At 42.3% G+C, this 25,566-nt stretch overlaps 1 protein-coding gene across 13 annotated transcripts in view; it reads right to left on the reverse strand.

Moving 5' to 3' along the window:
• The window catches only part of TCF4 (transcription factor 4), a 349,860-nt gene that overhangs the window by 150,497 nt on the left and 173,797 nt on the right, over nt 1–25,566 (reverse strand). For 12 of the 13 annotated variants that reach the window (XM_081263392.1, XM_081263400.1, XM_081263399.1 and 9 more), the window contains one exon: nt 23,931–23,995. In XM_081263392.1, the coding sequence (XP_081119518.1) occupies nt 23,931–23,995 (65 nt within the window). Of the gene's footprint in view, nt 1–23,930; nt 23,996–24,103; nt 24,122–25,566 lie in introns of those variants that run through there. The other variant, XM_081263395.1, reaches the window with a different exon arrangement.

Raw genomic sequence — 25,566 nt, forward strand, 5'->3', positions numbered from 1 at the left:
TTTGAGGGCAGATGGCAAGAAAAGGGATGAGGCAGCAGCTCTTGTTCCAATTTAAGAAAATACCATCACCACCTGCACCACTCATCGCCCTGTACTACAACATGACAGCTCTCCAGCCCCAGTAGTGGTAATCTCCAAGCCCTCCCTCTATGGAATGGGTACACTATGGAATAAGGGGAAAAAATGACTGACTCTAAGCCATTGTTTTCTGGATAAATATGAATCAAACTTAAGCATGGGCAGGAATACATGATATTTAGGGCTTACACTTGGCTGACATGAATAGCCACTCAGGTCTGTCCCATCATTTGCAGAGGTAGTGAAGCACCATAGCCCAAGTTCATGCCAACCTGGCCAACTGACCACAGCCCAGGGAGTGATCACATGTCCTGACCACACCAACTTTATAAGATAGCTACAATTTACTTGTGGCACTGAATCTTGACAAACATAACTCAATAAATGCTACAGTTATTGGAAATCAAGGGGAATTCCATACTGCGCTGAAGTGGGTACTATTTTATGGAATGAGACACATCATGACTAGATGGCAGAGAGCCCAATCCTGACCATCATCAGACACTCTATAGCTCTAGGAAAGTTGCTTTATTTCTTCCTTTTACCCTATAGGGTAAAAAGAAGACAATCAAACTTCTTACTAATCTTAAAAGAAAATACTGTGTTATTTTCTTTTACTATATTAAAAGAAACATGTGCTTTTAATGTTTTCTTTTAATACGTTATATTCTTTCCATATTTTCTTTTAATATAAAATTAGGCTTTAAAAACTTTAGAAAACAGAAAGAAAGGGTACTTTCTCAGCAGGCAACTGCAAAGACTAATTAATGTCATAAAAGGTATGAGTTGGATCAAAGTGAAAAGTTTCACCAAGAGTACTTGATCTACAGATTTAGAAACACTGACCTATTCAAAGATATTGCCCACTATTATCTGCCTAAGGTTGAAGATATGTTATAAAGTAATAACTGTCAAGTTTTATAATAGCCAGCACTGAGTAGAGTCCATGATTTAATGTATTCTTGTGTCTTACATACACTGAATTCTTTAATACTCACAAAATCCTATGAAGAAGGTGCCAATGTTAATGAAGTAGATGCTGATATTACTATAGCAAGACATTCTGCTAAGTGTATTCCTTGCATAAAATTACTACTCACAAAGCCCTCTAAAGGAGGTGCTAATGCCTTTTCACAGAGGAGGAGACTGAGGCATAATAAGCCAAGTAATTTGTCCCATTCCACCTCTGACTACTGAGTTAGAAGGCTGTTTGAGGGATCAGCTGGAGGGATGCTTTTAGCACCATTTTGGTCTTCAAGTAGCGGGACAGACCAATGGAATTGTGGATCATCGACATCAAACAACTCCTCTGTTGTTAAGCTAAGCACAACACAGAAAGCTCTATTGAATATCAGCTCTAGAATTTTTTTTTTTTTTTAAGCTGGGAAGAAGATTTAAAATGAACCTGGGGACCTGGGGGTGGAGCTCAGTGACAGCACCTGTGCTTAGCATGTGGGAGGCCCTGGCTTCAAGTTCAACATTTTTTTTTTTTAATGAATCACTGTCCTTTCTACTAGTATGCACGGCAGGTCCAGGTTAACGCAAAGAAGGATTAACTTCCAAGAGGAGGCCCAGGGAAATCAATGTTTTAAGAAGATGCTAGTTTAAGAGCCACAAAAGTTGCTTGAATGAAGGTGAAAAATATGGTTACTCTTACATAACTAGCATAGCAGCAAAATCATCTGAAATCTGAACATCCTATTAACTCTTAACGGTGAAGTGTTTCCTGATAGACATCGTTTCTATTCATTCGATGGTCCTCCGTTTTGCAAGTCATATATCTAGTCCAACTGTGACTAAATTTACCAGTAGCGGTTATTTATAACAAAACATCAATGTAAAAAAAGTGTGAAGGACTTGCTTCTTTTCTTTTAGAAACAGCATCTTGGCAGGTGGGGAGGGAAAGGAGAAGGTAGAAGAGGGGGCAGAACACCCAAATCTACCCAGAACTCAGAATGGCTTATTAATGCAACAGCCCTGTTGACCACTGTATGTTAGACAATGCATCTGTACCCTGGATGAAGAAACACCCCCCCTCCAGGAGTCAGACTTCATCCTCTGCAACCTCTGAGGTGTGGAGAAGCTAACCTCACAGGCAAAGACTCCATTTCAGAAGAAGCAGAGGTGAGCTCCGTGAGTATCAGGAGGAAAAGCAGGAAATTCACCAGGAAGAAGGTAAGAGAACCAGCCTCCAAATGCACAACTATCCCTCACAGCATGGGCCTGGCTCTGATTTTTTTTTTTTTTTTTTTTTTTTTTTTTTTTTTTTGTGGAACACTTCATTTACTCGGCTTTATGACTATTTTTCATACAGGAACTCCAGAAAGCTAAAGTACAGCCCTTGAAAATACATAGTTAGCAAGGCCTTCATCAGAGTAGGCTGCTAAAACAAAATGCCCAAGCCGAGGTGACCTGAACCACCCACCGTCCTTTCTCAGTTTTTCAGGGTTGAAGTCCAGGACCAAGGGTCTCTTTTGGTTGCACCCATGCATGTCCAAGAGAGATAAGAAGGCCAGCTCTCTTCCACTTCTGACAGGGACACTATTGTCATAGAGGCTCCACCCACATGACCTAATTACATTCCAAAGGCCCCACTTTCTAACACCAGCTAAGGTTAGGGTTTTAACTGTGAGGGGGCACAAACGTGCAGTCCATGACAACCAGTAATTACAGTACCACAAAGAGCTCAGATGTCCGTTCTTCACCCTTGTGATTCTGGGTGATTCCCACCTGCAAATACTCACACGGTGACCAATCCCAAACTACCCATGGCTTAATGACCTGCCTCCCACAATTTTTGCCTATTTAAACTCCCAACTTACGGTATTCACACTACAGCTTGTGAGTCGGTTTTAGGTCTGAAAGACTAAATTACTTAAGGAGCTATGGGAGAGGGGGGAGTTCAGTGATGGAGCTATTCATTGGAGTGCTAATCCTTGTCTCCTGTGCCATCTCTGGGATTCCCATCATCTTGCCCACATTTATCAATTTTAAAATTAAGTTAGCATTATGTTACTATTGTCATCTTTCCTAATAAGGGTCTGAAACAAAATGCCTCTCTATTTTTTAAAAACCACTTGTTAATTAACTAAAAAGAAATAATTAAGGTTCAACTCTCTTCTTACCCTACCAGTTCTAAAACTAAAAGAATAGAGTTGAATATTGTGGGAAACCACTATTTAATTTAAAAAATGTCTTTTACCCACAGTGTTTAATAATAAATGAAAATATATGATATTAACATGTAATGTGTTCCTCTACGGTGTTCACATGAAAGAGTCTGAAGTTGTTTTTTTTGTTGTTTTCTTTTTTAAAGAAAACATTATATCCAGATTCACTTTTGAAAGGTGACAAGACCCAGGTGTGGAAATAACACATCCAGGCCGGGGTCTCATGTGACCTCACTGTGCTGAATGTCTGCGCTGAGCCTGCTCCTGAGCACAGGCCTGGGTGGCAGCCAGAGCCTGGGCACTCTCGACCACCAGAGTTCACAGAGAACCATCAACCGGCGTTGCTGCAGCATCAAGTGTGGTGTATATTAAACCACACGTGACAAGTTTGTCTTCTGCCCTTGTCACATCACCTATGAATGTAAAAGTGTAGCATTCAGAAAAATCAAAGCAATGGAAACCCAACTACGCGCACGTCTATCAGCGAAAGTGCAGCCCAGGCAAAGGACGCAGGGACATCTGTTTGATCCTCGATCCGGGTTCATTACTTTGAACACCACATCATCACATATGGAGTCCAGTGGCAAGGGTGCCAAGAATAAGCATCCTGCTACCCAGGTTCCATCCAGTTCCAAAGTAAACCTTGGACAAGAAACCTAATGTACCTCTGTTTGCTCATTTGTGAAATGAACAGCTGGGTTAGATGACCTCTAAAGTACCAACAAACTCGAAAAATAAGTGAAAAAATGTGAATTCTAAGTAACTCACTGGCACTTTGGACTAGGTGAGAATCCTTCTGACTTAAAAAATGGTGAAGACCCTTGACCTTCCTGTGAAGAAGTCAACTGGCATTTTTGACTCAATGGAAGAGAAAAATGTTGGGCAAAGCCCAGGAGTAGAAATTGTTAAATAAGTTTGAGAACGTTCCTCCTGCAGCATGAGATGTGAGCAGGTGTCCCCTCCTGCCTCAATGGGGCATTAAGTGCCCAGTTCTGGGAGGGGAGGTCTGTGCGTGAACTGTCCTCAGGCAACACGGATTTTCCAAGTGACTGCAAAGGACATTCACAGTTTCAGTCAGCACTTAAGAGAGGTCCTTTTGGCCTTTCTCTATTAAGGGAAACACACACACACACACACACAACTTTTTTATTCCCCTCAGAACTATAGTTAGGCATGTGTAAGATGCCACTAAATGTAAAGCACATTGTTACCTATTTATTACCAAGAGAAGAAAGGTTGCCATTTAAACTGGCATACCATAAATTCCTGAGACTCTGAAATGTGAAAAAAAATGTGTCTCAGAATCAATTCAATTTAGTAGCATAAAGCTCTGACACACCCTTTTCTTAATACATTAGACAATACTATCTTCCAACAGGAATGACAACCACCCAGATGAGCCCCATGTACTACCTGACACAACTCTGTCTTCTCTGACCACCTTCATTTAACACTAATAAAGCTGGGGAAGTGGCTTAGTGCCGAGCGCTTTGCCCAGTACAGGCACGGTCCTGGGTTTGATCCCCACACCAAAAGCAAACAAAACAACAAGAACAAAAACTTGAAAAAAATCATTTATCACTTATACTAAATAGAGATTAAGAAAAAACAGTAGAAATTAAATGTACATCTCTCAAATATTTTCTGTACTTATTATTCCCTTAAGGACTTAGAGTTTCTTCCTTGGATGTGTCCTTCTGAGAATGGGTCAAATGTTTGTGATGTGGCTAAAGGCGACCAGTGTAAGTTCTCATTCCTCTTTACCTACTCTGACAGTGAGAGATTCCTGGAAGGAATCTCATAAACCACCCAAGCCAAGCCTTGGCTTTAAAAATTGCTATTGCAGGGATATAGCTCAGTTGATAGAGTGCTTGCCTCCCATGCACAAGGCCCTGGGTTCAATCCCCAGCACCACAAAACAAACAAACAAACAAATGCTATTGAATAAGGCAGCAATCAGGACACAAACTCAGTGATCTGACCCCCCAGTCCAAGTTCTGTTGACAACAAACACTGTGCTCATTTACACCGTCTTAGTTTGGAGGTGACAACTTGGAAAATGTGTCTTTCCTGTCCCTGTGCCTGAATTTTCTCCAACTATTTTAATGATACTGCCTTTCTCAAAGACTTTCCCCAAAATAAGACCATCACCGCAGAACACTAGAGTACAGAGCTCAATGAAATCACTCGGGCTGGGGATGTGGCTCAAGCGGTAGCGCGCTCGCCTGGCATGCGTGCGGCCAGGGTTCGATCCTCAGCACCACATACCAACAAAGATGTTGTGTCCGCCGAGAACTAAAAAAATAAATATTAAAAATTCTCTCTCTCTCTCACTCTCCTCTCTCACTCTCTCTTTAAAAAAAAAAAAAAAAAAAAAGAAATCACTCAAGGTTTTTCAGTTCTTGTCTTGACCAAGTTCAATGAAAAGACTTGTCAAGCTACAAATAACAAGTGAGAAGGATATAAAGCAAAGAAAGAATAAAAGCAAGGTCCAATATTTCCACATACTGTCCCTTTCTAAGTTAATTTGTTTTAGTGAATGCAATGAAATATCTTCCTACACTAAGGTACCCCTAAACATTTTCAAATGTAGGAAGCACCCCAACGTATGAGCACAAACCAGGCCAGCTTGCCTCCATGTTGAACCAATCCCTGTAGATGTTTAAATGAATGAGACTCTATGACAAGGCAAAACTTAATATTCAGACTCCTGAGCTAATGTTAGTATAGTAATTATTTAAACCATTTCCCCATCACAAAACCCAGATCATTATCTCTGGCTTATAGAAAACATCCTAAAGAAGATAGTTTCTACAGGGTACATCCTACATTCCATACAATACAGAGGTTGCAAACTTAGGAAGGTTCTGGAATCTTCTCCCAGAGAGGACAGTGTCAAGTGTGGCTGGGAAAGAAAAAAAGCAACCTTCAACCAAAAGTATTCACATCCCCAATACTATTGTTGTTATCCAAGTCAAATCTGCCATTATGACCTTCAAAGACATTAATGAAATGATCCCAGGATTCAGATACAGTGTTGGACAGGAAACAAAGGGTCTATCTCCACCAGGAAACACTGAGTCTACCTTGAAAATGAACTTCTCAACCTTTGCACTTAGTCAGATCAATGAATGCTCATGGCCAATCACTACCAAAAATTTTTGCACTCTAATTTCTACAAGCCACCTGACACAGGATACCATGTCTTCTCTTCCTCTACCAAACGGACTTGTAGTTGCCTTAAAAAAAAAATAAAAAAAGACTTTTCTTTTATGCCAGTATAACTCCCAACTCAAGATGGCCCATGGGTTAATATTCTTTTCTGAGTGCTTCAATCATGCTGCCTTGAGTCTGAAGGCTGGCAGGCAAGGCAACCCTGTCAGAGCTGCAGAGAGCTCTGCAGATCTGTCTCTGTGTGTTCAGTCAAACTGAAAAGGAGAAAAGGTGGCCCTCTGACAACAGACAGCTGTCGATCAGGTGGTGCACTCACCCTGAGGAGTCCAATGAGCAGCCACAGAGGTGGCAAGCACTTGGCTAATCAGTGCGCCTATAAAATCCTGGCCCCTCCCAGTTCTGCTCACTCCAGCACATGAAATGACAGCACGCACAGTCCTCAACCACTCCTGCTCGCCCGAGTGCATGCCTGCATGCTCTCTTTCTAGTGTTAACAGGACTGTTAGAAAGGCTGAGGCCAGTGCCTTGGGCCTGCAAAACATATCAGACTATAGGAAACTGGAAGACAAGAGGGAAAGAAAAATCCACAGCAAAATGACCCCAAAAGGGAACACAGCGATACACTATTCTATGTGAAAATGTTTCATACAGACACTGAATGATGACTCATTAGATAGCAATAACTAGACCTATGTATTAAAAAAGGAGATTCCAAATTATCCACCTCACCTTTTCCCCATCCTCCATCTTGTCTTTTCCCCCTCTTGCCACCAGGGGGCACTTTGGGGACAGTTCCTTGTGAAGGTGGCTACAGATTCTGAGTTTTCACCAGAAAGTTCTTGGATATGGGCAGTGGGATGATGGGAATGGGCAGGATCAGAAAGAGAGCTGAAGGAAGAAACCCAGGGATGTGCAGAGGGGAAAAGTGAATTCTTGAACTTCTGCACTTATTTTATTCACCAGTAAACTTTTAAACTCAAAGACAGGCCCTCGAAGCTAATTGTTAAATAGGAACCTCACTAAGGAGTTCCCCGAGTCTCACAGCTATTTTTACCCTGGTGACAAACACTTCTCTCTTTCTCTCTCCCTTCTTTTGCTTTCTAAAAGAGCAGCTGGTTGGAGGCTTAGGAATCAGAAAGAAAAACAAGGGGGCAGTGGTGTGGCGGGGATCACTGGGCAGATACAAAGTCAAATCTGTGGCTATCCACCTGCAGCCTATGAGCCCAAAAGATTTTACCAGTCTTAGATAAAAATTAATTTGTGCAAAATACTTAAATCTTGGCCCTGATTTAGCCAGGATTTCCCCTAGCCACTCTGCCTACCATGCCTGAAAGAAAACTCCCAAAGGTTTTCTTTTTATTAGAAAATAACTTTTAAAAGCCCGCTGAAGTCAGGTGCAGCAGTGCAAGCTTGTAATCCCAACAGTTGGGGAGGCTGAGGCAGGAGGATGGCGAGTTCAAAACCAGCCTCAACAACTTAGACCTGTTTCAAAATTTAAAAAAAAAAAAAGAAAAAGAAAAAGGACTGGGGATGTACTCAATGGTTAAACACCCCTGAGTTCAAGCCCTGTTGCCAAAATAGATAGATAAATAAATGGCCACCAGACGACTAAAAACAACTTTAAAAAAGCAGATATTGGGGGCGAGCGGCCTTAAAAAGTAAGAAATTCAAGGCAAACTTCTGCCAGGAGGCTCATCCAGCTCCGCTTCGGCCCTCAGGATCCTGCAGGTACCCAGAGTCAAGGCCCCAGGGAGAAAAGGCATCAGCCTGTCCCTGCTGGGTGCCAAGATGCAGAAAGTGCACACAGCCCCTGCCAGCCAGCTCATCCCTGAAGACAAAGATGCCTTTCTCTGAGGAAAATCTAAGAAGCTATTCAATCTGTTTGCATTCATGACCAACAAGCAGGAGCTGTGCCAGCACGGAGCCTGAGAGAGATGGGCCGCTGCCCCTCCAACGCGACACCTACAGCCATCCATCAAGCCGGTCCAGCAGGCTTTGCCTCCTACCAGCCGCCAGGCACCTCAGGGACCTCGCTGTGCCCCCTCCAGCAAGTCCGCAGGGCAAGGCTGAACGAACGTGTTACCAGCGGGCGGGGCAATCTGCTGACTTCCTAAGGGGGGTCTGAACCCCTCCGGTTTTCTCCTAAGCTACAGTGCCACCCACTCAAATCCTATTCATGGGCACCAAAGTGCACCAACGTCCATAGACTTTGTCATTCAGACCCTTTCAAAGTCTTTACTGTTTCAGCTTACAGGTAGCTTCTGACTGACAGCGTGTCCCATCTTGTGAACTGTTTTGTTGTTGTTGTTGTTGTTGTTGTTTTGGTTTGGTTTTTAATGGTACTGGTGATCTGGGGGGCTTTACATCGCCATCCATTTTTTAACATTTTGAGACAGATCTCAACTAAGATGCTTAGGCTGGCCTCCACTTTGCAATCCTCCTGCCTCAGCCTCCTGCATAGCTGGGATTATAGAAATGAACCACCACACCAGGCTTGTGAACTTTTTACCTAAGTACAAATATCCAAGAAGTACAATCACCATTATTTCTTGGTCAAATGTCAATTTGCAATGTATACTTTTATAGTTTTCCCCCAGCTCTCATTGGGACTACTTCCAATATTGAATGCAGCTTATTTTTCCTTAAAAAAAAAAAAAAGCAATGCCTATTGTAGAAAACATTCCAGCAATACGAGAGCATATCAAGAGAGAAGAAAAGGGATTCTGCACATATACAAAAGTCAAGAAGGTCATCCAGACAGAGCCAATGTCTCCCTCCCATGCACTATCTGGGCAAAGATGGGAGCGGATCCCTGGGGCGTGAGTCTGCTCTGCCAGCTCTTACTGGCTCGGTGGCTCTTTCATCAGGTGAAAAACCGGGAGGGCCCAACCCCATGTCATTCACCGGGCACTGTTCCCTGAGCATTTCTGGGAAGACAGGAATTCAGAGATGCAGTTGATCATATAAGTAGCCACATCACAGAGGCCGAGGAGGTACTGGTGGGCCATCTTGCACATGTCCTCTTATGTTGGGGCAGAAAAGGAAAGGAAGCAGCCACTTCCACAGAGGACAAAGTTATTACCAAGAAAAAGCACGGGTACAGTGAGGGCTGGAGGGAGGTCTGACCATCACCTGCTCCTCAAAACTCAAAGTTGGGTTCAGGTTCTCATGGAATCCTGCCATTTGTGGCTTGATGTTTTTAAGCTCTATGTCCACCCTGCATTTTCTCTGGACAACACAGGGGGTGTGTGGGTGCTCGCCCGAGGCGAGTGGATCTTCTGGGAATCACAGGAGTTGAGGACAGAGCAGTGACTGCGGCTGGGCCTGGCTCAACGCTTGGTTCTAACCAGAACAATGGAGGCCTTATCGGGCCTCTAGGGTGTGAAGATAGCCAAGGCTCTCTCCTGGTCCAATAGGCCCAGGATCACCCTATCTCCCACACTTGCCTCTTAGTTATTGTAATGCTTTTACATATTTAGGGAGCTTTTCCATCAAAATATTCTGGAATGGCTAGAGGCTCAGACACATGAATGATATCTGCACACATGCGCTTTTTATCCGAATTCACAGCTCCTGGTCACCGAGGGTAAACAGTGTTATCAGTGATTATTATGGATTTAGTCAAGTATATTTCATTCCTGTCATTTATGAGCACTTGTGTTGGCTGGTATTTACAATGTCGGGATTCTGTCACTTTGGCAACCTTCTGAGACAACATTTTTCCAGTGTTACAGTGACATTTCAAAAACTCAGTATTTACAAGCAAACGACACCCTCTGGCTCTGAGACAGTGCAATTCAGTGGTAGCTGAACAAAGGGACACTCGTCTAAAAAATTCCTTCCAGCCACGTTTCTGGCTGTTGTTAGTGGCTATTACTTCATGGTCTAGATGGCCCTTTGCTCTTTGGTAGAAAGAATACAGACATCAAGGAAAACTTCAGCTTCATGCTATCGGAATTTTAATTCCACTGTGCGGATCCTTATGAGTAAGGGCTGCTGTGTGATGCTGATGCAATATCTTAACTTCTCTGAGCCTCAGTTTCCTATCTGCTACAAAGCAGCACTGAGCAATGGCTGACATTTAGGTCCCTCTCTGACTCGAACATTCTATCTTTAAGGATTTCAATAGCTAATCTCATTTTCTTGTTTCATCTTTTTCATGGCCTATATCAAGGTTCTAAGAAAAGGTTCTAAGAGACGCTACTGGTGATAGAGACTGCAGGGTTCCTCAGGCCCTCCTCAGAAATGGACACCCAAACGGACATCTTTCTTACGGACAGAGGGGCCAGCAGTGCTCCCACAGATACTACCTAAGTTAGCAACGGGAAGAGAGCTGGGGGTCACCTCTAAGAAGGCTCGCAGGCTCCCTGCTATAATGAGAAGCTAAACCAACTTTACCCAGCGATAAAGAAGTGGCAGAGAAACCAGCACATCTAGAGTCAAAGACTCTGTCCCCAGTCCCACCTCTGCCACATACTATTAATGGTGGGGGGAAAAAAATTGTGAGTTTCATAAAAGAGAATTAGAAATTGTTCCTGCTTCACAAGGTTATTGGCAGGATTAAGTCGAGAAATGTGCACAAGGCCTTCCCAAGGGCTGTGGCTCACTGGTAGGTGCTAGTTCTTTGGGGACACGGCACAGGTCAGGCCTGTGTGAAGTCCTGGGTTCAATTCCCAACACCATAAACAAAACAAGGAAGGAAATTTGTTCAGAAGGATTTAGGTAGGAGCTCTGTGCTCACACGCCCTTGTTATTATGTCTAATTCAGCTGATGTTTACTCATCCACCCACCGACCCTCAGCAGACACTCTCCACGTGTCCCACTAGGCCCTGCAGACGGACAGGACAGGCCTAGGCCCTGCCCACCCCTGGCTCTACAGAGTGAGTGCCTCAGAAGCCGCTAGGCACAGAATCACGGCCCATGGTCTGGTGTGGTTAGAACCTTGAGGGTCTCTGGAAGACACAATGCAGGAGTGGCATCTTGAACAAAGTCCCAGGGCTGAGCTATCTGATGTGAGATGTGGGTGAGTGAGGAGAAGAGGAGACGGGACACCCCAGGCCAGCAGAAGGCCCAGGTTAAGACAGAGAACCATGGAAGGAGTCCCAAGGAGCCTGCAGCATTCAGGGCAGCTGGGACTGGAGATGAGAGTGGTGAGAACAGACTGGGGCCAGGCGACCAAGAGCCTGTGTGCCTCACTAAAGACAGGACCTGGCAGCCATCAAGGGGGGCTAAGCCAGGGTGCAACGGCACCAGAGTTCTGTGGGGACATGGCACCAGTGGCAGTGAGGAAGCTGCACATGAGGGAGAGGGTGGGCTGGGGAGGGGCCCAGGATCACTCTGTTCTGGAGGTGGTCTGGCCCCTAAGGACTCCTGGAGGTGAGGGAGATGGAGGAGTCTGAGGAGGCAGCTGGGGGCATCAAGTGACCAAGCCAAAGGACAGGAGGAAGGATCTAGCCCTGAGGGGAGATTCAATCATGGGATTCAACTTCAAAAGCACAATACCATCTACCATCGGTGAAATTATCTTTTCTCCTTTCCTATATGCCGGGCAATTGCCAAATATCACTCCAGCCCCTTGAAAATAGATCCAAATAGATATTAGATTATACATTTGAAAAGTTTTAAATATCACAGCCTCAGATTAGGAGAATCTGTACATTACTATACTACACTATACGTTAGCTCACATCTTCTACTGACCTGATAACATCGGGGTCTTATAAAAACATTTACTGAACACCCAAAATCAAGGTCTCACGGACTCTATTATTGTTGAATACTCTAGAAGGTAGAAGGTTTCTGATGGTTGGCTGAGGTCCTAAGGAGCTGATCTAGGATGTCTGCATTTTATTTCTGTCTATAACTAGAGAAAAATAAAATTATTTGCGCCAGGTAACTAAGGAAGACATGTAGCATGGGACTCCACAGAAGCCCCTGATCTCGACTTTATGAGCTTGGAAAGGCAGTCTACGAGATTTCAGAGGACAGTAGGGACACCTAAGACATTAGGGGAAGACAAGGTGCTTCATAATGAAGCCTGGATGGAGGCAGACTAGAACCCAAGAACCAATAGGGTCTATGCTTTCTGCAAAAAGAAATATAGGACAGGTTCTCTAGAAATGAATTCTAGAAGAGTTCTCACTTAACATACAAAAATCACAAATTTAAATGTTGTTTGCACTGATAGAATGGCACCCAAGACTCATACCCTTAGAGCAAATTCAAGCAAGTTTGACCTGGTGCAACTCGGTCGGACTGCGGGGAAGAGGTCCACATTAGCAACTTCTTGGCTGAGACAGTCAAATGACAGGGATGCCAAAAGACTCCTTGAAGCAATAGCAGCTGCTGACACCCTTTTGTGACGCACGTCACTGTCCATAGCATGTCTTTTACCACCACTGATGTCACATCAGACACTCTACACATGACAGTTCCGCACTCTGGAGCTCAGTGCGACAGGCTGGAAGTTCAAAAGCACAGGTGATAAATGTTCCTGAGGACTGAATCCTATCCAAGGGAAGAGGTTCAGCGGGTGGGACTTCCAGGAGCACCACGGCCTAAGCAAGGGTGTCCTCCCCACCTGGTACAGGAGCACTACTCAAAAACTTAGTTTAGAATTTGTAATGCATTCTTCCATCGAAAGGCAACTAACTCTATAGGACAAAACCAAAAGCCTTCTAAGATGTTACATTATGGTTTCTTGGGAGTTTGGGATTGTAGATATAAGCACTGGCCCTGCCTAAGACCCAGTTTTTTATCCTCATGAAACCTTGAATCCCTGGGAACCACAAGTGGAGCAGAAACTACCCTCAGAAAGCACAGACTGAATATACTCGCATAGGCTCAGGGAACCCCAGCTGGAATGCCATGATCATGATTTTCATCAATTTTCCTATCAAAAAAGAAAAATCATTGAAACATGATCCCGGCTGGTTGACAATGCTTGATTTTCTGCCCTCTCCATAGCAGTGGCTTCGTCCTGGGAAGTCGTCTACTTTTTGACTCATCAGAGGATCGGTTTTCTATATCCAAGCTCCCTTTGGGGAAAGTGCATGCCTCTCCCCACTCGGCCCACTCATGCGCAGTCAGAACCTTCTGACCAGCACAGAACGTTCTCCTCTGCAGGAACAATGTGAAGAGAAACTTTCTAATTCTCCCAGAAGGGTAGATATTTGTACTCCCACATAGTGGGATATTTTCTATGATAACATGAAGTTAATTCACATACTTTTTCTTCTTGGTTAAATCACTGTAATGCTGGATTGATTAACTCACTGAAGACCTCTATAGGGATACCCTACATACTTTGAGTCATGGAAAAGTAAAAAGAAAGTTATGCCAAGAACTATTTTATATCATTAGGATTTTACTATTATTCCTCCTTTGGATAAACAATTTTACAGTCATCCACTACTGACCCTTATCTTCATTTAGTGACCAGTGAGTGTTAAGGTAAGGGCCTGAACCCACCAGGAAGCCACTTGCATGGACTTCCTATGACCAACGGGCTCATTTCCTCTTCAGATTACACCCCATTTTGCCCGAGGATGATCACCCAGGTCTCAAAGAAGCTCAAGAAAAGTATCAATCGACGCACAAGATGAGTTAAGATTTTGATCCTGATTTTGTAACTTTTATGTTTATTTACATGATCCCTGAAGAGTTAAAACTGCGTATCAGCCCTTCCCTTTGACGCACTTATCCTGTGTTTACTGAAGCCGGGTTCTCAATGTTTGCTTCACAGGGCTTGCCCAGTACTGTTTTAAATGTACAGATGAGGGAAGAAAGAAAACAAAGTGAGAAGAGATGAAAGTAACTTATCATCAAAAAGCATGAAAACAGCTAGTTGTTCAGCTAAATAAAAAATAACATATTTAGCGATTTGTAATATAAGGATAAAATGAACTCACTGGGTCTCTGGAGGTCTGCAATATGATCTTTGCAAAAGGTAGCTTGCCAATTTAATTGAGGTAGGAGTTATTTAATTTTTTTACAGGTATAGTTTTCAATAAAACTACATATGCCTATAATAGTGCAATGGCAGATGTGTCTCGATTATTAGAGGTGGGCTCCAGGGAATTTATACAATGGATCTTGAAATCTGTAAGCAGCTGTGAGGGGGGGGTTGAAATGAGAGGGGAGGGTGTCGTACCACACACACATGTTCTTTAAGTGCAGCAATGTTTTGTTATTTTACTGCAGGTATATTACAGAGATGAAATTTAATAACTTACTGTATACAATACCAATAAAACTGAGAAGATTCAGTGCCCTGCTGTTCATTAAGGCAGTCCAAATGAGCTCAGATTATTCTGTGTGCATGCACGGTCAAACCCCAACATGCAGAGACCCACAGATGCAGTGCTCTCGAGAATGGCCACTGCTTGAAAACCTCCAGGATACTCTCCTTCACTGCAGCTCGTCAGTGAATCACTGTTGTCCCAAACCCTCAGAAACATAGCTTTAAGGTGGGCTGGAAATAAGATGCATCTGATCAACAGAAAGTCACAGAACTCTTTAATGAAAGATTTCGTCTGACAAGAGAGGGGAAGGGAAATGTGGGCTATGTACATTTTGTTAAGTGCCATAAGAATGTAACAGTGATAAAATACTGTATTCACCCAAATCTCACGAAATGTCAGGCTGAAGTCAGAACCCCACCAAAATGTGACTTCTCCCCTGATTAAAAACAAGAAAAATCTGGCACAAATAAGGGCCAGGCTATGAAAAAGGCAATATTTGCAGGTCAGAAATGCTAAAGCCAACTAAATAGCCCCACTGCTTTGGGTTCTATCCTCCCTTACATCCACTTCCTTCGATGATCCACAACACACTGGGTACTGGAGGGCCACGTTGTAGGAAGCTCAGTTGAGCTATCTGTGAGTGAAAGCACATGTAAACAAATCCGCATAAACATCCCAAGCACAAACAATTTTTTTCAAAGAGTGGGTGCTTCAATTCTAAGCACACTATCAGGCATGGCAGTACTCAAGAATATCTCTTCTTGTTCAAAGTATTTCTTTAAAAAAAAAAATAAACAGTCCTTAATAAATCCTTTTGACTTCAGATTAGGGGGGTTTGTCCGTATCTTCTAGTGTTCCTGATATTTAATTTTGGGTGTCAGTTCTAGCAGTTTCAGTAAACATTTCCTCATCAATGGAATAACACCAAGCCTGTCCTCAGACAATAGAATAAACATTTCTGACAGTTTGCATTGAAAATAAATTCTGATGCTAAACTGTGAGTATACCACCTTTCTCAGAGAAAGAAGCTATAGAGCTACCCGGATTCCTAAATGTTATGCAGGTATACTTCAACCTGAAACTTTACCTGGTCTATCCCAGAGTTAAATCAATTATGTTTGGTCATTAATTGATTTTGTCCTTTCTTTTGACATATCAGAAATATAAGAAAGGATTATAGTCCTAATTGCTAGTGGTTATTAAAAACTCCATAATGCTTTTCATAAGAAAGGAGACATTAATCCTAAAATCCTGGTGAAATTTCAATTTGTATACAAGAAGTCCATTTCTTTGGTCTCATAAATCATCTCACAGTGATTTCAAGGGCGTTTTAATGCATTCACTCTTGTAAAACTCACCTAGGCTTCCAAACATACATTCTGTTACTCCATGCATTTCACAAGTAGGTTAAATGCCATAATCAAAAAAAGGGGGCGGGGGGAGTCACCTTTAAGAGCCTACTAAAGGTATTATTTCAGAATCTTGTTGTTTGTAGCTACTGTGCAGGAATAATAATTTGATCTATGATGAATCCAAATGTGTGCAATGGCAAACCACATTCCGCCGGCACGGCACAAAAATCAAGGCCAAAATATCTCCGCATTTTAAAGAAAGTGTTCGTGGCTGTTGCTAAAATGTGAATTGGCATATTCCACCCCAGCCTTTTCACAGGAAATCCTCATTGGTTTTAAGGAAATTACACATGCTAAGTTTGAGGATGTTACTGAATAGATTATTCATAAACTTTTTTTCATTTTTAAAGGCAGGACAGTCAGGAGCAGGGCAACATGCCCTCCTCTCCCTCGACCTCAGCCACTCGAATCAATCCCGAGGAGACCTGAGTGGAGTCACTCAGTCCTAGGTTCTGTTAGGTCCAGATTCTCCAGGGAGCCTGAAACCTACTGTGAGCGCTTTCCTAGACAGACCTGACACAGGCCTCAGAGCCTAGAGAGCCCATCCTGGCCTGGGCAGCAGGGATCCCAATGTGGCACAGTACTGGCTTTGAAACCGGATATTTTGGAGTCCAAAACCAGACTCCAAAACTTCCTTGGACTACAATTTGGGGTCTGCTTGTCTTATTTCTAAATTATTGCATAAGCAGTATTAACACTCGGAGGTTTACACTGGCACCTGATGTAAGTCCCCCAGGCTTCCTTTAGACTAAACTCAAACTACCTTTTAGCAATTCCCTCATTTTGACATTTGCTCATCACCCACAACTGGACTGGGGCAGGGATTACTTCCACTATCTCGCAGATCCTTGATCGAGCAGCCGTGTGGAGCATCACGGCAGTCCACCAGAGGGGTCGGCCAGCCACTGATGGTCAAGCCTGTGAAATGTTTAACAGCAATTACTAGAATGTAGGAGGGCAACGTGAGGATCCAGAGAAATTCAAGGGCTTACTGCAAGATTAATCTCACAGCAAGGGACACAGAGATTATCACACAGCTCCAAATATCATCAACAGAATACTGGAGTTCGGTTTGCAAGGAGACACACCTACCACTACCTCCTAACCTGCAGTTAAGGGCTTTCAGACCCTCTGGGGTGGGCCGTAACTATTGCTCTTATTAATATACTTTAAGAGATTGGAGAATGCACGAATGCTGCCAGCAGTCTCCAAGTAAGCGACATATTAAATCAAAGACTATCGACATTATGCTAGTCCAGGGTTAAGAGGTTGAAATCTCAGATCTGCCATTTAAAAATGGTTCTCTGAAAAATATATATACTTTTATATATGCATATGAAAACGTATTTTATTTAGTAAAAAGTATTTTACTAAAATTGGCAGTGTTAAAACGAAAAAAAGTTCTTCTTTACAGGAGAATGTCAGCTGTACACGTAGAAGGAATGACAATTTAAAAAAAAATTGTCAATCTGAAATCCACTGATTTCGGTGAGGTTCATCAACACACACAAAAGCCATCCGGTTGAAGGCTGTTGGGGTAAGGGGGCATCTGCCCAGTGCCAAAGTAGCTACTGAAAGGTCATCTGCCATTTGCAAAGCAGGAATGGTTCTTTACAATGGAGTGATCTGTGGGTTGCCTCTTTTACTAACTAGTATTACTAGCAGCACATAGTTGAATGTTCGGAAGGGATCGAATACGAAGCCTTCCACATCATCCCTTAGCTCCTCCAACCAAAAATGCTTAACCTAAACCTGAATCAAGCTTCAGACCTAATTTTCAGTTTGTAGGCAAAACAAGGAATGACTGAAATTTTAAAGAGTAACACAAAGAAATAACAAAACAATTATCTAAAAGGAGGATATTTCATGACACAAATGGCCGAGTCTCTTTAAAGTAACCATCACAAAAACAAAACAAAATAAATAAATAAACAACCAGAACTGTTCTAACTGAAATTATAAAGAGAAATAGAAACTAAAGGCCATCCATAAATGCTTCTGTTAAAAAAAAAACCTATAAAGACATTTTCATGAGGATAGGAACAATCTGAATATGAATTAGGGTTAGGAAATTACTGCTAATTTCTTTAGGGTTGATAATAGTATTTTAGTTAAATAGGCAAGTATCCTATTTTTAAAAGACACACATTGAAAAATCTAAGGTTGAAATCTGAGATCTGCCACTTAAAAATGGTTCTGTGAAAAAAAATATCTATCCTTTTACATATGCATATACAAAGTAAATGCAACAAATATTACCACATGTTTAATCTACATGCTGGGTCTATGGCATTTCATTTTATTTCTTTTTCAATTTTTCTGGGCATTTAAAAAAAAATTTTAAAGAGCCTGCAGACCTACCTACAAAGAAGTTTTAGGACAGGAAGATTAACTGAGCCCAGGAGTTCAAGGTCAGTCTGATCAACATAGTGAGACCTTGTCTCAAAAAAAAAAAAAAAAAAAACTGAAGTGAGGAATGGAGTTTGATCTGATTTCGCCTGTTAACATTCAGGAAGCTGCTGGTGGGGATGAAAGACAGGATATGAATGTACTTCCCTTTGTTTTTCTCCCTAAGACCTAACACATCACTAGAGGGTTGATAAATTAAATTGTTGATCAGTGCATTGAGAGAATGGACCTATTCTTCTCTTTGGTGAGTGTTGGGTCACTTTGAGGGTAGGGTATACCCAGAGCAACGCCCCAAGAGGACTGAGCTGCTTTCTGAAATACCCTCCTCAGGGGCAGAGTCTTGAGGGCGGACACACCACACACCCAGACACTGCAATGTCTGAAAGCATCGTGACTGCAAATATCCTGTCCCATGGCGGTACATCTGAAAGATCAGACTAGGATTTTGACCTTTGGTTCTAATACCACACCCACCAGAAACAGAGAACATCCACAAGGTTCTCATTCACACAGGCCTAGGACAGCAATGCCACTAGGTAAGTATTCAGCTGAGAGAAAGCCGGAGGGACTGTCTCTCCACAGTAGGATCTCTGTGTCCCTCTAGGGCCTACGTGGTAGCTTAGAGGGGAAGGCTTTCCTGATTTTCACAAGCTTAAAAAAGACGCTCAATATAGTGTTCATGTACACCACTAATTCGAACTTCACTCTTTTCCAGAAGTGACGCTAGGGAATTAAGTGATACTAGGAGGCACATGGTACACAGTGCAAGATAACGTGAACATGGCCCCTGCTCTCCAGGAGTTTAAGAATCCTGGTGGAAACTGGTATTCAACAAATACGTAAAAAACGGCAAATCTGAAAAATTACTAAATAGGAAAGGCAGAGTGCGAGGGCGGTATATCACAGGGAGTGGGGCAGGTGGGGTGCACAACAGAGGTTCCCTGGAAGAATGCCTAGGACCTGGGACCGAATTACTGATTACTAAGAACACTTAGACAGAATATCAAATTAAACAGCAATATGCATTTCTGCTTACACAAGGCCTAAGTAGCCATTTTCATAACAGACAAAAGGTTTTTATGGCTTTTGACTTATATCTTTTCTATTTTGACTTTAGATAAGAGAAGCTTATAGAGAACAAAAGTTCTAGAATTAAGTCATTTGTAAAACCTTTTGTATCAAAAATCAAAATAATTAAAAGAAAAAATATCAATTCTCAAATATGTAATTTTTTGAATCATTTGATTCAATAAATTAAAAATGAGTAACATAAACAACCTAAGTTACACAGAGAGAAATCCCATTTCCTCTACAGCATCAAAGTTTCTGGAATTTAACAACACTATCCTAGATTAGGCCTAATTCTTAAATCCATTGGTCAGTTATAAGATCTAAACTTCAAATAACTTTATCAGCATAGTCCTATTTGATTACTTGCTGAGAAAGAAAATGAACTTGGGTGAAGGTAAAGCTTGGCCTTCCCTAGAGAAAACAAGATGTGAGCGGGGACATTCAGTTGTAAAATTTCATATAAAGATTTCAAGACATGGTGCTGATTTTCCATATATCACTAATTTTCACTGCCTTTTAAATGAAGGTCATATGCAATGTATTTCCATACCTTAAATAATCTAATTAAGGCACAAAGTCTAAAAGCTTCATGGAGGCCAGCAGAAATGCCACATTTTGAACTCGAGTCATGACCATGGAGAGTATATTTCTATAAAACAATCTAGGAAATAATCAAATCTAGCTGCACATTAGAATCACCTGGGGTGCTGTCAGAAAGCACAGGCCAAGTACTAAGTCAGGTCCTAGTAGAATTGATCTCATAGAGGACTCAGCTTGCTCGCCACCACCCCCTCTCACATACCCATTTTGCCCAGGAAATACTATTTTAAAAAACCACGGTTTTGGACTAAGGCTGTAACCTGTTGGCAAGGGGCGGGGGTTGGGGGGGACAAACAACTCCACATGCTGAATACTAACTTTCATTCAAGGAAAAACTTCCCTAACAACAATCATTGTACTGACCTCATCTCTCATTCAAAACTAAAAAGTTTTGGCAAAACTAAAAAGTTTGCAAATCACCAAACATCCTATTGCAAGCAGGACAAGAGGCCAAAAGCAAATGATATTCTTCTTCTGTGATTTGCCATGATACACACTAGAAATTAGGTATTGGCTATCACAGGTTGAAATTGGACTATCTTGCAAAAAAAGTTTATTTCTACTCATTTTCGTTTCTGTCATACTTTCCATTATAAATCGCATTTTCTCTGCCAATAAAAGTAGAATGAGGTTGCAATTTGGCAAGAAAGTTTTAAGCCTGGGTGTGACTTCTGTACCCCAATTTGATTCAAACTAGTTTTCTTGTATTTAGTGAGAACTTTTAAAAGTCTTGTTTGGTCGCTTTTATTTGTCTTTTTGGTTCATTTTCTACAAGATTTCAAAAGTCTCAAAAAAAGTCATCAAGTTTATGTCTGATAATTTCATATCAGAATGCATTAATGAATGTATATTATTACTTACATTTTTAATGAAAACAACTTAGTTGACGATCGTGAACCTACAGGCATTTGTTTTTCCACTAAAATATCCATTTTTTAAAAAGTCATGCATGAGCCTAGCACTATCAACATTAAATCCACAAGAGAAACATAATGAACATATACGTATTTATACATATTTTAACCCGATGCACTTTTCCGATCATTCATATCTCACAGTAACAATCAATTTCTCCACACAGCCTTTCTCTACCTGTTGCTTACCACCACTGATTGTCTGCACCCAACAAAACACCCTTGGGACTGAAATCAGCATGTCCCATGCAACCCTGCTCATCCCTGTAAGTCCACGGGGACACACTATCATCATACGAAAAAGCAGCCCTGGAGCTCCTTAGAGCCCACTGGCCAAAAGTTTTAGTCCAGCATCTCAATAAAGTAGCAAACAGGAGAAAACAAAAGCTGTCCCCGTGAGAGTCACTCACCTTGTCACACAGTAGGGAACCATTTCAGATGTGATCAGCTATTTAGATTCCAAGCCCAAGATACTGAGATTGTGCCTTTCTTTTTGGTTTGTGTGGCTGGTGTGGTAGACTGGGATTCAAAGAACAAAAACAGCTCAAGAGAGTCCCTAGAAGACAACCTATGGTCTGCTATACTCCCAAATTTCACAGAAAGCAGAAATTCATACCATGTACACTCCTCGCCTCCAGGCCCTAGTTCCCCAGGCAGGGAATTTCCAGTATTTCTCTTTTAAGCATTCACACTGTTTGTGGAGAGTGCTGAGACCCAGCACTCTCAGGGATAGTGGGTTCCTGCAAGACTCCCAACCATGAAGCAGAAATAAGAAGGAAGGAATCTGCACACTCCCCAGCTAGAGAGAGGAGGAAGGCTTTTTAAGAAAAGCAGATGCAGTCTTATTCCCCATACACAAAAGAATTCTCCTGGACAAGGAAGTCTCAAAAGGAACCTCCCAAGGCCCAGAAATTCAGGCATCCGACGGCAGGCAGCCAGCCACCTCGATTCCCCCCTCTGCCCCTCTCCACTTCTCACCTTGTGTTTGCAAAAAAAAAATTAAGCTCAGTTTCACCCGAGGGAAGTATTCCCCACCAACGGAGGAGGGTCTGTGTTCTGCACACACAGACAGACTCACACGGTCTGGATGCTGCTTTCACAAGTTAAGGGGCCTCACGCTTACTCAGCAGAGGAAATCTTTGTGTCTGTGAGGAATCACGCCAATTCCCATTAGTAAGAAAGGATACAGGGACGAGGAAGCCTATTCTCTCAATGACCAGCAAAAGGGGCCCAGCGAAAACAGAGACCTCTGCCATGACCATCTGCAAAAAGGAAGGATGTTGTCAACTTTCTTCTCCCCAAAACTCTAGTGACCTCCGCCTTGACCCTCAGAAACCAGATCCACAGGAACCGGCACTTCTGCAGGAATCGAGAGCTTTACACCAGAGACCCAGCCCTGAGAGGCTTGTCGCCCAGGCTATCTGCCCCGAACATGTGCACTCACATTCCAAAGATGTTTCCGTTGCGCTGGAATGGCTGTAAATTTCTTTCCTGCAGAATTCTTTCCAAATAAACTGCCCTGGACTGCACTCCGGCAGGAGTTCTACCCAAGCACTGTTCACCTCACTGCAACAAATCTTTTAGATGCCAAATGTGACTGAATTGGCAACTGGGCCAAAGGAGTCAACTTTAAAAATGCAAATGTATACAGGGAGAAGGAAAAAAAAAACCCAACCCACTAGAATTCCACCTTTCATGATAGATGCCTGGTACACAAATGATCCTTCCTTCAGACACTCTATTTCATTACTAAAGCGCATGTGTTCTTACATTTCTCAGGGATATATTAAACAGGTTGTTTAAAAAACCCAAATGGATTTTCTCCCCCATATCATTAAAGAAACCGGGAGGGTGAGAGAGTTCAAAAGACTAAGCATCCCTTTTCCAGTATAGAAAGAACGAACCTTCTGTTTGGGTGAATTTAAAAAAAAAAAAAAAAAAAAAAAAAAAAAAAAAACCAGTAGAGAGCTTTGAATATGAAAGAGTATCAACAAATTCTATCAGAGTTCTCCAAAGTAAGTGACTGATGCTTTTATAAAAAGGAGGTATAACAAATTAAATATATGATCGATACTGATACTGAAATGAAAAAGAAAGCATCTATAAAAATCTCAATTGTCTCGAAACGAACCTTCCTCTTCTTCAGCCTTGGTAGTATTTTTAGAAATGGGCTCTCTCCAGAGAGTTAGAAGTACACAAATGCAGAGTGCAACGGGCACACGAACACACACTACACCTTTGTATCACACTGGCATTTTATTATTTAACTAAAGTGCTCCTATTTTTCTAGCTCACGCATGCTTCCCCTGAGACGGCTTTGCTGTTAGCCTGCTGGCCTTGACTTCCAGCCAAAAACAATTCAGAAACAAAAAGGGACAACAAATCATATTTTCACAGACATTTTTATCCCTCAATACCACCCTGTTTTCACACAACATCATACAGTCCCTAGGAAAACTATAATTTAGGGCACTAGCCACCCGAACCCAGGGTCTGACACATGGTTCCAGGAAGCATTTCCTGTGCGAGAAATTCTTAAGTTCTTAATTGCAAATAAACTCTTTTGATAGAACCACTCTAACCACATTGCTGGTTTGCAAACAGTGCCACTGGTGCAGGCTGATGGATTAAAAAATAAAAACAAGCCAGTGGACGAAGTCCTGATACGGCAGAGATCTAAGGATGAGGTGCTTATCAGTTCTAAGCTCTGAATTCTTCCAAGACTTACACACAGTCACCAGCAGACTTTCAGTGCATCTTCAGTGTCACAGTTGAAAATGTAAAATCGAATTTACAAAGCACGCTGATATCCCCAGGTTAATCCTCTACACCCTTCCCCAGCCCAGAGTCACACTTACCTGGTGGCAACCCTGTAAGTTTGATTCTCTCCCATAAGATGAGTATGAGCCCCTTTCTGTTTTACCTGCCAAGAGAAACAACAACAAAAAAAAGTATAAATCGTGCTTTTCCTTTAAAAACAAATCTCCTGCAGGTAACAGACATCTACTTCTCTTCCCCGATGTTTACATACGTAAAGTAGGCACTACTGGCAATGTGTGCAAGCAAGAGAGGGATAACACGTCCTCACTCTGGCGATGATAAACTGGAAAAAAATATCCTTCATTCCTATTCTTAGCCAAACTGCTTCACACTTCCAAAAACTGTCATTCCAATGGCCTCCACTTTCTCTAACAAACAAATTGTCATTCCTTATTTTCACTTTCTTTCTCTCTCACAAAATTTAAACAATTTCATTTTTATTTACACAGCAGGCAAATTATCTATGTAATGACCCTGGCCTAGTCATTCCCATTGATTATATTGACACTTAATGGTGAGGCCAAAGCTAATCAATCACAGGCTCTCCAGATGGTGAGTTTAGCAAAGAAACTATTCAAAATTCTGAGTCTCTCTGTCCTTCTCCCTCCCTCCTCCCTCCCTCCCTCCCTCTCTCCCACCCTTTCTCTCTCTCTCTCTCTCTCTCTCTCTCTCTCTCCCTTTCCCAGGAGTAAATTCCAATATTATCAAGATAATCATGGATTTACATTTGGGAAAGAGGCTTTTGACAATTCACCCACCCAGAACCCAAGTTCAGATTCTGCCAATAGACCCAGCGGGACCAGGGATCATGGGAACGTGCATGTCTTGCTCCAGCTCTGACTACTCAAGTCTGAATCTGCACGCTGCTCTGCAGGCGCGTGTGGAGCCTCGGATGCTGTGTGGCCACGTGGAGGGATGAAATCAAGGCTTCTCGTTTGTTGCTTTATAAAGTATGTTTCACCTTAATAATCAGCAGGGAAGATAATGAAATTACAAGAGATCTAAGCAGTGGAGTCCAGCTGGTGACCTATGAAGAGTCACAGAAAACTGCCCAAGCCAGCACAGGCCAAGGGACTGGTGAAGCAGCCAAAGGCTAATGACCTCACCCCACTCAAGACTGGGGGTTCTCCTCTCCCCTCCACCAGGGCTTCAAGTACACTATCCTTTATACACAGATCTAGACTACTCCTTTCCCCATGGGAAAATTCAAAACATGTACTTTAGCTGAGCACGGTGGCACACACCTGTAGTTCCAGCTACTCAGGAGGTTGAGGAGGGAGGACCTCTGGAGCCTAAGAGTTTAAGACCAGCCTGAGCAACACAGAACACTCCATCTCAAAACAAAATCACCAAAATACAAAACAAAACAAAAAAACTCTTGTATTTGGAGGGTCTGGATGCACAGTCTTTTAAAGCTTATGACCCTCAAGCTTTCCCCTCTCAGCCCAGGTTAACACAAATGCTAAAAGTTAATAGTGGCCTTTTATCTTTGAGCTCAATGGCAATGCTATTAGAGTATGCCGCTCTGACAGCACACAAAGAATGCATTTTTCCAAAATTTTATATCTGGTCAAAAGCATGCACTGTAGCTAACTAAGTTACTACACACAGACACAGACACACACACACACACACACACACACACACACACACACACATATGATTTTCAAAGAA

This window comes from Spermophilus citellus (genome assembly GCF_964194105.1).
Source record: "Spermophilus citellus genome assembly, chromosome: 12".
Lineage (NCBI taxonomy): Eukaryota > Metazoa > Chordata > Mammalia > Rodentia > Sciuridae > Spermophilus > Spermophilus citellus.